We start from the raw sequence: 15278 nt of genomic DNA, 5'->3' as shown, positions 1-15278 counted from the left end.
ACCCTAGTTGGTAGATTGAATAAAAAACTGTTCTAAGTGTAAAGTTCATCTTTGAAGAGTATACAAAATAAATACTGTTTAGAATTGATTCTAAGCCAAAAAAAGTTATTTTTCTGTAGAATTAAGCTATCTGAACACACTACAATTACATAGGACTAATATGAGGATGTCTAGAGCAAGTTGGGCCTGACTGAATAATTTTAACCTTAAGATTCCCATCTAAGGTTTAATCGTACTCCTTAGGCTTTAGCAAAATAGAATCTAAGTGAAACTTGAATCTGAGAACTTAATGGACTATAGACTCTCCTTTGAACTCCGAGTACTGATAGTAATGTTCATGCCCAATGCACTCTTCCTTTGTTTTTCCAAATCTCTAACATACTCAGAAACACATCCACATACAGACACACAGATACGCACAACCCAGTACTAGATACAGAAAAACACTTAGAAGATGTCCAGAACTAAATATGTCAACATGCTAGGAGTCATAATAAAAATATCACATGCTAGAACCCTGTGAAAGGGTTTTCTGGAATTAAACCAGTATTTGAACTCTTCTTCCTATCCCTGGGGACCTGACTTTATTTCTACTTCTGGATCTTAATTTTTTTCCTGGATTATGATTTCTGAACCTTTCTCACTTTTTGGTGCCCTCTTTCATTTATTCAACAAAATAACACTTACTGTAAATCTATTTTGTCCTAGTACTTTGTACATTATAAATGGAGAAATGAAAGACAAACTCCATGCTGTTCATAGTCTAATGGAGAAAACAGGCTGTACCTATTAATTCATAAGCATTATCATTCACTTACTATGTGCCAGTGACTGTATTTGGCATTGCAGAATCAAATACAGATATCTTATCTCCACTTTCAAATGGTTTAAAGCCCGGATTTTAATACATTTGTTTGTTCCATCCTACTTCTGGCCGCAGTAGTATTTGCCTTTCCTGGGCTTAGATGTCTTCCAGGTTGGTGCATATTGTCATAGCCAGCATAAGTGAAGAAGGAGGCCATTTATGTAAACAAGTGATGTTCCCCAATGGTTTTATTTCATCTTTTCTTGTTTAACCTTATTAAACATGATGGCAGTCTTCATTATTCAAGCTGGGCTATATATTCTGATTAAGGGGAGTATCACTTTTCTAAGACCGGTGTCTGAGGTTAACAATTACTCTATTGCTTTTCCTAATGAGTTTCTATATATCATGGAAAAAATGGAGACTTGGTTCATAGTGATACCCATGTAAGTATTGAAGCATGCTACTCCTTGCTGTTTCTCCTGCCTATCTGTAAGGAGGAAAGACCATATCACGTTGTGTTTTTCTTTGTTCCCACATATGGTGAAGGCATTGAGCCCTTTATAAGTTAATACAAATCCATTATCTGATTCCTCAAGTTTCCTGGGTCATTTTCTGAGTACATTTCTTTAAATTTTTCCTTATTGCTGAAACTCTTAATTTCTTTTCTGTTTTAGCATGTCTTTAGCCAAACAAAACTGCAGCCAACACCATGGGCTGCTTTCATTTTACAGTAATAGATGTATAAGCATTCAAGAACTGAAATACTATTTTGACTTTCATTTATATTTAAAAAAAAGGGTTACATAGACCAGCAGATAGGAGATTTTGAATGATCATTCATTCTGTGTAACTGTCATAGACAAAATGTAAAAAAAAGTAGATTAAAAAACTTTAAAAAATTAAAGTGTAAAATAGGTCTCTACTAAAATGGTCCTAGTTTTCTCACAGAAAAGGAAAACTGAATGAGATTCAAGAATCATGAAGGAATATCACATTAATTTGATTTTTAGTATATTTAAAAGAACACTGTGTATTTAGATTACAATTGAGGGAAAGGAAACAATTCTTTTTAATCCAACTCAAAATTTTTTTCTGTATATTTCTAAACCTGAAACTTGGGCCTCATCTGGGCCTTATACTAAGAGAAGGTATAGTTTTGAACATTTTATTTAGCTTTCTAGAATATCTGTTAGCTATTAACTATTAGTTGTGTAGCAAACAGAACAATAAATGGAAGTCAGTGACAGTTATTTCCTATAATTATGGATATATCCTTTATCATATACAGAGTCCTGTTTGCTCCTCTACAAGTAGACACAGAAATATCAAATATTATCTAAGATTATTTAGGCTAAAAAATTCTATGTTTCTGTACGATAACTAGACTTACTTGTTATCTACATTTGCTCCATTTATGCTTCCTATTACTAGAATATATTGGTGAAAGGGATTGTGTTGATAAGCAGAGAAAAAGGCAATTAAAAACTTGTTTCAGTTTTAAGATTAAAATCCCAATGCAAAATTAATTTCACTATTCCCATTTGTGGTCACTAACCTAAGGAAAAAAAGGCCTCAAGATGATTAAGGGACAATCTAGGAAGATACAGAAAAAATATAGGCAGAAGATTCAAGTAGGAAGAACAAACATAAGATTTCTCTTCCCTACTGCTGTAATTTCACTAATGCTGTAAAGGTTTTATATTTGCCTAGAACTCTTAGCATTCTCAGAAAAATGCATTTTCACAGTAATCCTCAAATTTAAAAAATCCTCAATAAAATGCAACAAAATATTTAGATTGAGTTGATAGAAAATTTCTATAAATATTAGTCAATCACTGTCTTCAACTAGCATGCCCTGTTATAAAACTCTACAGTTTAATGTAGGTCAAAATTAAATTTGCATTAAACTAATGATCAAAAACATGTAAAAATGAATGCTAAAAATTTGGAATTGCCATCTTAGAACTATCACTAAACATTGAAAATGTTCATATTAAGTTTTTGGTAAAAATGTGTACTTTTACTTAAGGAGCCGTTTTTGTTGAGAGCAGTTTTTTGGTCAGAAAAGACTCAACAAATTCAGAAGGAAGAAACTGCAGCGGATCCCTGGCTGTTCCTTCTTTTACTTCCACGTCAAAGAGAGAAGCCCTGGGGTTCTGAAAAATAAAGTTGTTCTGTATGGAAGTTATAGCTTCTGACTGGACAACACAGTAACTGTATACGCCCTCCATTTCTACAGTGTTGGTAATATAGCTATGGCAAGTGGATGCTGTGAACTTTAGTCTGTGATGGCAATATAATCACTTAAACTTGAATAAACTCAAAGCCCTAATGTGGCTGTTTTCCAACAAAAACTGAGATGGAAATTTGTGTTGAATAGCCACTGATTACAAGAACGTGATTAACATGAGATATGGAATTGATTACGGGTGCTGTTGTGAAGGCCTACACCAGAAATGTAATATCTTCTATTGAAAAATGAGGGCAGCATAAAGGCCAGAGACCACAGACAACATTATGTTTTCTGGTATATTTTATAGGCTGGATAAATAATCCAGAGTTGCAAATGATTTACTGAAATCTTTTTTTTTTTTTTTTTGCCAGAATGGCAAGTGTATAATTGTATCTATTTTGCCTGAAATGTTAAGTGCACCAGAGGTTAGCACCAGAGATTAATCTACTTTATTTTCATTAAATTGAATCCCAAGTGAAATAGTTCTTTTCCTCATTTACTGAAGCGTTCATATTGCTTTGAGAAGAAGACTTCTTCACATAATTCTTAGCTATTTATAATAGGACAGTATTTATATTAAAGATAGTAGTAATGTCACTCTAAAATTTTAAAGCGTTATTGAGAATATGTATATTTAAATAACACTCGGAGGACCATTTCTAGCATCTTGTAATACTGTCATGAAAGAATTCTTCATTGTGAGTGTATGTGTGTGTGTGTGTATGTGTGTGTGCAACATAGAAACATGACTCATTAGATCTTAAAATCTCCATGGTAAATCTGTACTTTTACTTATTTAAGTATGTAATTGAGATCACAGTCATCTCTTTAGAAAGATATAAACTCACAGACTATGTGAACTTTTGTAATCGTACACAAAAGATCATCTGTATTACCACAGTTTTACAAGTTATCAAATGTTGGACTGCCTACCTCTTGGTATAACAGGATAGAAAATATACAGTGCTAAGCTACTATCACATAAAAATGGAGGTGTCTCAATGTATTGTATAAAATGGAACTAAACTAGATCAGTGGTTTATAAATCTATTTTTAGCTGCTCCTTTTAAAATTTTAGTTCATGGCACAAAATTACTGACAAACTAGATAACTTGTCATATTTAATGGGACTGCTTTTTGATTAAACACTGATGAGATCATTTAAGATTTTAATTCAGTTTATTAATTTGTTAATTTCAGACATACCTATTCACTTAGCTCATTCTGCCTTTTAAAATTATTATTGACAAGTTGATGTTTGAATTTGTTTTCCTAGGTAAACTTTTCAGGAAAAAGCCAAATAAAAGCTTGAAGTATTCATGATATATTTTAACATTTTATGTAATGTGAAACTGTTTAATATATACCATCTTAAAAGTGGAATAACAACAAATATATAAGCCGTTATTATATGTACATTTTCTTTTTTGTTTTTAAATTATGTTCATTATAATATTTTTCTAAGAAATACCTTTTTGTTTAAATCATAAACTTCTCTGTCAACATTTTACTAATGTACTTTTGATTTTTCCAGTCTCTATGTCATTTCTTGTGCGCTTGGATATTTTTTAAAGAATAAATGAAGAAAGAATCCATATTTTTTCTTTCTTTCCTTTTTGAAAAAAAAATTACTGACTGCAACATTAAAGAAAAAATTATGAATTGTTTTTCCAGGTGAAAAAAATCTCCTCTTTACCATTCATATTTAGTGTTGTAAGCAGATGCTCAATTGTCTACAAATTTCCCTGTGAAAGTACTCATATAAACTTGAAAGTTTTCATCTCTATATTTCTCAAGTGATTTCGTTTCACAAATTGAATTTGAGCCCATAAATACGTGTACTATTCTATGGGCAATAAAGTAATTGACTTCAGCTTTATTTCATACATAGAAAATTAATTGACTCATTTCTAGCAATATTGCTACATCATACTCATGAATTTTAAAGATGCTTTAAACAGCTCAAACACCTATTTGATGCAATCCTTTTTTCCACTAACATACTATTGAGGAAATGTAACAAGATAGTTAATTCAAATGATTTTTGCTGAAAGTTGATACATTTTATCATATTTATTTTACTAAAAAACATAGCTATTAAAGAGATTGAATTTCTGAAACAGAAACTACTACTACATATTTATTTCTTTTTAAACCATTTTGCCTTGTGGTTGTGCATAAAAACTGAGCTACTTCTCTTGGTCAATGGACTTGTGTGGTCTTGATCAAAAAGTCAGTAAACTGACCAAGGAAGGATGGGTGCTAGAATTCTACAAGAAAGGTCCACAATTTTATCTTTTGAAACATAAATACCTAGTTCATTAGGTAATGAAACATTTTCTCTTTTGTTGGTTAAAATGACCTCATGTGCCAGTATATTTTATGCATTAAAATTTTAACCCTTCAAAAGGAGCAAATGTTAATTAATAACAGGGACTTCCGATCTTAGACATTAATTTGGCACTAATTAGTGTATCAATCTCTCTGGATCTCAGTTTACTCCTCTGCAAAATGATGTGGCTGTGTTCTGTATGATTGTGTCACGCATATAGTGTGTAATGAGAAAATTAATCTTCTCAAATGTAGGTTGACTAGCTGTAGCTTGGACCTATTCTTCCTGTATTGTATTATAGTCTTGAGGTTTTCACACGTTCTATGATTACCTTTGAATTACAATAAAATTTCTTTCAAAGCATTATGACCCAAGGTAAAGTTTGGTCTTCTACTTGACTCTCACTGTTTAAGCATCTGGGCAGCCACTGGGCAAGCAGGTGGACTAGGCACTCATATTTGTGTTCAACATGCACTGGTCTTAATAATACAGTATTTCTTTCTAATGAGGAATGGCCTCTAGTGGACAGTAACACATCAAAGGTAGTAAGAACAAACAAAAAAGTCTGCCCCAACAATAATAGGATTCCTCATTTTTTCTGCCATTAATCATGTTCCTAAGTCATTTATTCTTTAAGGATTTTTCTGGTTCATTTTCTCTCAGAGGAATTGTCCTGGATTGAATGTATTAGGTAATGGCAAACTTCTGCATGCACACACAGACAAATGAGCTCAATTGTACATGCAACAGGGAGGAAAAACATCATGATTTTATGTAAACATAGCAAGTCTTATAAAGTATTATGGGGAAGAATATTCATAATAGTTTATCATGCACATGGGAAAAATGAGAAAATAAGCAATTCATTTAGGTTCTTATTTGAGTATATTTTACCTAATTTTAATCAAAATTAAAATTAGGTGGCAAAATTGAAAAAAAATGAAATAATGAAACTAAAAATCTGATATTAAAAATATAAATTACTATAAAAAACTGGACATTAATAGAAAGAAAAACAAAAGATCTTTGGTGTGTTTGAAGTTTCTGATTTTTTATATTGTATTTCATTTGATTCTTGCAAGAGCAGGAAGCTTCCAGAAATTCTAGACTTTAGGTAAACATATGATGCGGTAGCAATTGGAATGTTTTGCTCACTAGTTAAAATGGGTAAAATGCCCGACTTCCGAATTTGAGCACATAGTCAAACTCTTTCCCAGGCAATTTCTAAGATCATGGAGAGGTACTACTGTTTTAAGAACAACAGTAATTAGTAATTTGAGGTCAGGATATCTTCAGTGAAGTTAGCAAACACACTACACACACACAAAGAAAATAAAAAATAAATGATATCTAACAATATTTCGAATAAAATGAGAAGCCTAGAACTGGTTTCTTTTGGAGCATTTCAAAATGCATTATACAAAATATTGTGATATTAAAGGATAATGGACAGTTATCCCTATATTCAAAGAAGCATTTATGTGGTAAGCAAGGTTTGTTACAAAGTTATGCTTTGGACACTTCAGAGTAAAGCTGGGAGCAGTTGATTCCTAGCTATATTTTAACATCACTCTGCCAAAGAAAATCATTAAGATGGTCCTAATTTTGTTTGACTGAAATAGGGGAGAAGGTATAGTGCCACTAACTGATATGCTACATCCTGGGCTTTTAATTTGTATCGAATGTTGAAGAAGGCTAGTGAATGAAAAATAAAAACTGATATGTTAAAACATTTCGTGCTAAAAAATATCTAACATATCTAAACTAAGCTGTAAGTTATAACTGGGAAAATGTAATGCTAAAGAAAAAGAGTCCTATAGGTTAATATGAAAACTAAACTAAAAATAATTGTATGATTAGAATAAGCAAATGTCTTAAAATAAATTTTCTAGAGGTTTTTACTGAAGACTAATTTTCAAAAATATGAACTTATAAACTTTCCTTTATTTGAATATATAAAGTTCAGACAATTTACAAAATTTATTTTTCTTCAAAAACAAAAGGCAAATCATATAGTCATTTATTTACCATGTTTGAATTATTTCAGATTTCATATTAACATATATCTCTGGACTTAGGAGGGATATGTATGTGTTTGATATTAATTCATTCATTATAAAATATTTACTGAGTGCCCTACTCTGTGTCCTGTGGTGTCAGACTCTGAGGTATAGTAGAGAAAAAGAAAATTGTCTTTTCCTTCATATCCATGTTTAGAATATTAAGTTATATATAGGGAAAGAGAGAGAGAGAGAGAGAGAGAGAAAGAAAGAAAGAAAGGAAGGAAGGAAGGAAGGAAGAAAAGAAAGAGAAAGAGAGAAAAAGAAATAGAAAGAAAGAAAAGAAAGAAAGAAAGAAAAAGAAAGAGAGAAAAAGAAAGAGAGAAAGAAAGAAAGAAAGAATTATTATTCACGGTTACATCATGTCTGAAAAAAAAATGTGAATTTAGTATCAACAGAGTGGAGTAGCAATCAATGCAGTGAATCAAGGAATCCCACACGCAAACCCAGACTTCAAGGACAGAAACATGCTAATAAGAAGGCAGAGGTACAGACAGGCAGAGGGGATACTCAGATGGTATCAGGGTGGTATTTTGTGAGCTTGGGAAAATCTGGTCTTCGGTTTTCTCATTTCTAAAATGAACAATAAGACCAGGTCTTTCAAGGCCACTTCTGATGTTTTATACTCGATATTAGATGACTGGGATAGAGGGTTTCAGTTCTCTCTCGAAATTATGGTAATCAGTATGCCAGCGGTTAAGTCTTGGTTTATACATCTAGATACTGTAAGAGCTGGGACTAATTCTAGAGCTCCAGGCTGATAATCTTTCCTCTGTACAAGACCAGTCAAGTATTTATATGCAGGCCTCTACTACAAAGTTTCTGACCACTGTACTTTAGCCTTAATAAATTAATCTCTGTATAGATGCATAATAATGAAAACAGAACTAGATAATAGGCACCCCCATAACTTGAAAGGTCAAAATCGACCCCGTTTGCTTGATGATTCTTTATGTGTATTTGGGGACACAATGTAAGGGGAGATTTTACTTTAGGCTGTGTCTCCTGAATCAGTGTTTTAAGTTGTGAAAGTAAAAGAAGTGATATATAAGCTAGGGGATTGGAAATGAAATCAATGCTAACAAGATAAGAGGCAATAGGAGCTTGGGGCAAGAAAACTAACAGGGCAATGAGAGGCAGGCAGGGAGAAAATAGTTCTTAATGGCTTTGGGTAGGATAAGTGGGTAACTCCATGATACACATACGGATCTGAAAATAAGTCTTTTTTCTTTTGCACTTCTCTGATCAATGTGGCTGACTTGTGATGCCTGGCCAAGCATGGGATTAGAATGCAACTGACTTGGAGTTCTCAGTGGCCAGTGGGAAAAGGAGCAAGCCCAAGCATTTGAGAGAGAAATCAAGCCAGCCCAAGCTGAGTGTGTAACCAGTTCTTTAATATTAAGGCAAAGAAATAGGAATGAGGAGGAAGCAAACACAAAGAAAAAGCCTGGGCTCAGAGGGTGGGTCTTGAGGAGTAGCCAGACCTGAAGAACAGAGCTACACCAACTATATTATGTTCAGTGACCATGCCTCCAAAAGGCCTAGGCACCTCATTTGTAGTAGTCAGCAAATATTTTATTAAACCATGGGATCATAGGAATTCCAACAAAATTAAACTGAAAATATTGTGTTTTCTGTCTGTGCCCTTCATTAAATTAGGGTAATCTCCTTGACATGACATTTGCGAAAGCATCTAGGAATATACCTGCTGTGATCTTAAGTTCTTGATGAGTATTACTTTCTGTTCCATCTCCTTGTTTCTTCTTCCTAAATAAGATATTTGCTGAGAACAGCAGGATGTCTCCTTTGTATTAAAAGGGAAGAAAACTTTGAAGAATTCAACGTTTTATTTCAGCTGGTCAATCTAAAATAAATGAAATATTTTTGCTTGTTTCTTAGTGTATTTGTCTAAATAGGAGCAGATATTTATTGGAAATGTGTATATATTACCTTTCTGATTCTCTGAATGGCTTATAGCCATAATTATTTAAATGAAAGTCCTCCTATTCATGCATTAGAAATAGAAAATGTGAGCCTTCATTTATATTTTGGACACTTGAAAAGAAAAATAAATAAAATCCGACCATGATAAATCCTAACATCAAAGAAAATTACAGTTTTTCCTCTTCTTAATTGAGAATATTCAGAGAAGTAATATGCCTATACACATACTTTGAAATTATCACCCGAAGCAGTAACTATTAAGCTGTCTTGTCAAGTGCTGCTTGGCTTGCATTTTTAATAATATCTGTGGTACCTTGGACTTTGTACAAAGACTGTGAATTGCTTGCCTTATAATCTTGGAAGATGCTGCTATTCCAATTCCTTTTACTTGTCCAATTCCTTTGACTTGCTAACCGGATCCTATTGGAATATGTGACGCAGAAATGAGTCTTCCATAAATGATTTAAGGCCAAGGATTTGAAATATGTTTCTATTTTGCATTGGAGGGCTATTAAAAAATAAGAGAATCTAAAACAGAGATAACGTAGCATTTCGGTTTTCCTTTTTCAGAGAAGAGTTTTTTGATGCTCTTTTCAAATTTACTAATGCAAAGAAAATACATTTAATTAATCTTCTTACAGTAAGTTGATCATTTTTGTTGTTTTCGTTTGGTTAGCTGAGGTGCTTGTTTCCATGAAATATTAATCATGACATTCATTAAGCATTTATAATAAACGTATTGATACCTGGATGGCTTCAGGAAGAAACTGTAAGTAGTTTAATGAGAGAGAAAGCTGGTTTAGAAAATCAGAGGCTAAGTACAATTTAGATAAATTTTGAGAGAGGACAAAAGTGAGATTAAATTAATGAACTAAGGTTTCATGTAACACCCTAATGTGAAAGTTGTTAGGTAAGATACGACCTTGATGTCTCTGTGATTTTAAGGAGCTCAGCAGTTTTCCCTCATTAACACCTTTTACTTCTGTCTGTCTGATGGCAGCTAAAACTCTGAGAGGGGCCATCTGAGGTATATGATTTATGTGCATCCCTTGTGATGCCACATTTTCATATCTTTGTCATTTCAAAAGAATCAAAAAATAATGCTCCATTTAATTTCATGTCTAACTAAATGAGGTTCTGTGAAGTTAATACTTAATGTCTGAAATCACATTCTGGATTAATTGAAAGCCAGTGTGTATGGTTACATTGCTCTGTGTGTTTCAGGACAATTTTTAAAGATTTAAAACTATATGTAGTTTTATTCACACAGATTGTAGACAGATTTTTAAAATTTCTTATTATAATAACCTTTATGAAGAAGAAAAATCTGGTTTTACACTGTTTAGAAAGTGGTGTGGTGCATTGACATTCTCAAAACCGTAGTATTTTACTAGGAAAGAGATAGGTTTAGATCTCTTCTTTGGCTGAATAGTATTTTGGAAGCTATATAAATCATACTTAATTTTTCTACATCCTGTGTATATTCAGAACTTCTAAGGTCATTGTGCATAAAATAATGCATTGGTAAGAAAGAATAATGCATTCCCAGGATATGTATAACAAAAAAATCTTAGTATTTGAAATGACAAGGCTCTCAGTATTACTAATCTAAAATTTTTATCTCTATTTTCTGTCTGTCTCTAGGTTTATATTTGTGAATAAATGTATGAATAAACACTTAGTTATCCAACTGTAAAAGATTCCTAACCAGATTGGTTCAATGAAATAAACATTTATTATTAATTTTAAACTAATGAATTTTCTTTCAAGTTTTATTACATTGTTGTGTTATTTGTAACCTGCCAGGGTTAAATAAATGTGGATTCACGTTACATTTTTATCCCTTCTTTTCCACATTTATTGCTTTTTTTCTCATTGTCATTTTTAAAAAACTTGTACTTCCTTTTTTCTTTCAAACTTTATCTACCCTTTTTCTTTCAAACTTTCTTCCAAATATATATACTTGCCTTTCACTGCTTCTTGTTAGTCACATCCATACTGAATTTTCTTTTACTATTACTCTGAAATACATGATTTTTTTCTGGGGAATATCATTTACATATCTTCATGCTTGAGTTACATTGGAGACAATGACTAATACTTTACTTAATTAAAAAAGGGAAATAATTTTTAAAAATTTTCATGTTATAGCTCCTTCTCTCAATACTGTATATTGAGGAAGCAGAAATTTTACACCTGAATTAGTTTTCTTTGACTATTTTTGCTGGTTATTTTCTAATTGTCTTTTAATTTTTTTGTCCTTCTATTATATTACACAGTGGGAAGAGATTGGTGAAGTTGATGAAAATTATGCCCCTATCCACACATACCAAGTATGCAAAGTTATGGAACAGAATCAAAATAACTGGCTTTTGACCAGTTGGATCTCCAACGAAGGTGCTTCCAGAATCTTCATAGAACTCAAGTTTACTCTGCGGGACTGCAACAGTCTTCCTGGAGGGCTGGGGACCTGTAAGGAAACTTTTAACATGTATTACTTTGAGTCAGATGAGAATGGGAGAAACATCAAGGAAAACCAGTACATAAAAATTGATACCATTGCTGCCGATGAAAGCTTTACAGAACTTGATCTTGGTGACCGTGTCATGAAACTGAATACAGAGGTCAGAGATGTAGGACCTCTAAGCAAAAAGGGATTTTATCTCGCTTTTCAAGATGTGGGTGCTTGCATTGCTCTCGTTTCCGTTCGTGTGTACTATAAAAAATGCCCTTCTGTGGTACGACACTTGGCTGTCTTCCCTGACACAATCACTGGAGCTGATTCTTCACAGTTGCTTGAAGTGTCGGGCTCCTGTGTCAACCATTCTGTGACAGATGAACCACCCAAAATGCACTGCAGCGCTGAAGGGGAGTGGCTGGTGCCCATTGGGAAATGCATGTGCAAGGCCGGATATGAAGAGAAAAACGGCACCTGTCAAGGTAAGAGTTTATCTTTGGATCTGCAGGGGTTGTCTGCTTCAGTTGGATCATGTATATGTATTTCTTCCAGTGATTATGAGCAAACGACCTTTTACTTTGCTAATTTATGGAGATTATTTCTCTTCAAGTTTGATTTCTTTCTTCTCAGAATCTTAAAACTTCTGGCAATGATGAAAGATTTAATGCAATATTTTATTGGATATACATAATTATCAGAATGTCTTACTTGCAGTGTAATATTTCATATGCATTTTGTTTTCAGAAGTTTTATTTTTGGACAGCTCAGATCAAGGGATTATTTCTTTGTATATAACTTTCTTTGTATGATTAGTGTCTGCTACTTTATTGCTACTTTATCTCCATGAAGAGAAAATAGTACTCTTTACTCGTTATATGAAATTCAAATGTAAACCTTTGATGAGACTTGTTTTGGCATGCTTTTAACTGCCTTTTAAAATTTCTTCAGATATAAGTTCAGCCACATGAACTTCATTGGAAAATATGTGTAAGGTGACAGGACTTAGTTTACTGTGTTGTTTACATATAATGGCTATTACATGCTTGCTTTTAAGAATTTCCAGGTCAATTTTAAATGCCTAATAAGTAGAACCCAAGCAAATAACTGTTTGGAGATAGAGCCAATACAGAAAGGTCATTTCAAAGCAATTTGCACTTGGAAATTTTTTTGTTTTAATTTTTCTTTTAAATTGAAACTTGATCATGCATGCCTCCTTCTTCATCTGAAAATACCCTCATTTTGCCCACAGTGTGGTGAGTTGCCCTTTTAAACTTGGATCTTTATCAATAGCTTTTTGGAACAGGATAGTACTTTATGCAAAGTGAAGAACAGCTTATGAAGAAGAAAACACGTTTTCCTTAAAAGAGGAAAAATCCATCCTTATGAACCTGAACTTGTTTTCACCATGATGTGTACATGCCAAATAGGTAATGAGAGTTAATGTGTATTAACTGAGGAGAAAACCAAATGCTGAGAAGTCCCCTAATCCCACTGGTAGCTTCAGGTGCATTTTTTTTTTTTCTAAATCCAGTATATAATGTGGATCAAACTTGCTCAAGTTTGTTCAGGCCTGACTGTAGATTGACCGTAGATCCAGGGAAACAAAACTAGGAAATTTCCTGTAAATCATACTGACTTTGCTTAATTATTTCTCTCTAGAAACACATTGCACCATATTTAAACTTCCTTTTTCAGCATCACCTCATATTTGTATACCATCTACAATCAAGTGCATTATTTCTCCACGTAATCTACAACTCTCTATTCCTTTATATGTAAAGTTTTATTAAATCAAAATTATGTTTCAGATATGCTTTTAAGTTTGTCAAGGAAATGAATCAGCTTTTATTTAGGTTTGGATTTAAAGGAAAGTTCTAACTAACATTACCTTAACTTTTCTTTTGAGCAGCCTTCTTGGTATAAGGTGAAGCTATATGTAATTGTAGAATCAGAAGTGGGAGTTAAATATAATCCATTGAATACACTGTATTCTTTTCCCTAAAATATTTACAATATGAATCTTATTATTTCTAATAATTTGTTTACTATTATTATAAAGCAACATGCTTGATTTGGTTATTTGTTTATATCCTTTTAGCGAATGATAATGTGGTAGCTTTAGTTCAAACACAGTGACTTTTGTCTTCGTCCATATCCACACAGAGTATAAAGGACCTCTGCATTTAGAGGATAATTTTTGATTGTTGCTGGGCTTAAAATATTCTGCAGGTGCTTATCATGAAAACATCTTGGGGAAGTAGTGTTCTGACAGGATGTTTTTTAGTGCATGCATTTACTGCAACTTCCTATTCTCGTACTCTTACTAATTGAGGAGTAGAGACCTGAGAGAAAGAGGGATGAACCGGAGAGGCTACCTTGGAGGAAACGTCAATAAATGTGTTTATTACCCTACTCTGGTAGGAGGAACAAAGGCTGTGGGTCATGAAGGCTGTAGACACAGCACCAGAAGTTGTTCTACACAGTGCAGTCTATATGAATAGTGCCTCTTGGTTTTCCCATGTACAAATGATATGTGGCCGCTCTAGGAGGAATTTCAAATGTTTATTCTATAAATAACATATCTTATTGAATGAATAAATAAATGTTGAAGGTTTGTTTTGGAGAATTAAGGCATCACAGATAGTCCCACATAAATAAATATATGCATTTAAACCTATATATTATATATACATGCAAATGTAAATGTATGTATGTGTGTAAGTGTGCATATCATATACAATTCCTCCATAACTCTAACTCATTCTATGGTTTTAATGTACTGTCCCCAAACCTTTAAGTAGGGACGTTGATGTTTTGGAGCTATCCTTGATAGGCCAGAAATCTAGGAATCATTCTTGACATCTCCTTCTTACCCACCTCCCACTTTCAATCCATCCCAAAGTATTTATAGAAACTACCACGCAATTATCTCATAAAATCACCCACTTCTCTCTGTTTCCTTTTTCCTCCAATCTATAAGCATATCTTGTTGGAACTTTATTTTTAAATATAATGAATGACTTTTTATGTAGTTTTGGTTTTTGAGCCATGTGAGTGTATCATCTCTACAAAAATGCAAATCTGGTAGTTGCATACACCCATCCTCCTCAGTCCCTGCCTAGTCCCAACACACTTACTTTAGACTCTTCAATGGTTTCCTTTAAAATAAAGTTTTTAAAGTAGCCTAAGATCCTGCATGACTTTGCGCCTGTTAGCTCTCTAGACACATCTTAAACTATGCACTAGCCACACTGGCTCGCTTTTAGTTTCTCAAAGGCTCACTTTCATTACTTGTTCTTCTATGATTCTGTTCCCTTCCCCTGAAAAATTCTTTTACCTCCCTTATGCCTGATCAACTCATACTAATCCTTTAGATCTGTGCTCCAACACTCCTTGTTCAAGGAAGCTGGCCCTGATCCTTGAAGACTAGGTCATCCCCCTCT

General features: G+C 33.2%; 1 protein-coding gene across 11 annotated transcripts in view; it reads left to right on the top strand.

Moving 5' to 3' along the window:
• EPHA5 (EPH receptor A5) overlaps positions 1–15278 on the top strand; it is a gene marked incomplete at its 3' end in the record, with an annotated part of 325147 nt that overhangs the window by 49322 nt on the left and 260547 nt on the right. For all 11 annotated transcript variants that reach the window (XM_079919474.1, XM_079919472.1, XM_079919473.1 and 8 more), the window contains exon 3: positions 11657–12317. In XM_079919474.1, the coding sequence (XP_079775600.1) occupies positions 11657–12317 (661 nt within the window). The remainder of the gene's footprint in view (positions 1–11656; positions 12318–15278) is intronic.

Source organism: Stenella coeruleoalba (assembly GCF_951394435.1).
Source record: "Stenella coeruleoalba genome assembly, chromosome: 4".
Lineage (NCBI taxonomy): Eukaryota > Metazoa > Chordata > Mammalia > Artiodactyla > Delphinidae > Stenella > Stenella coeruleoalba.
Note: the sequence above shows the minus strand (reverse complement) of the source record. Positions and strands in the feature narration are given on the sequence as shown.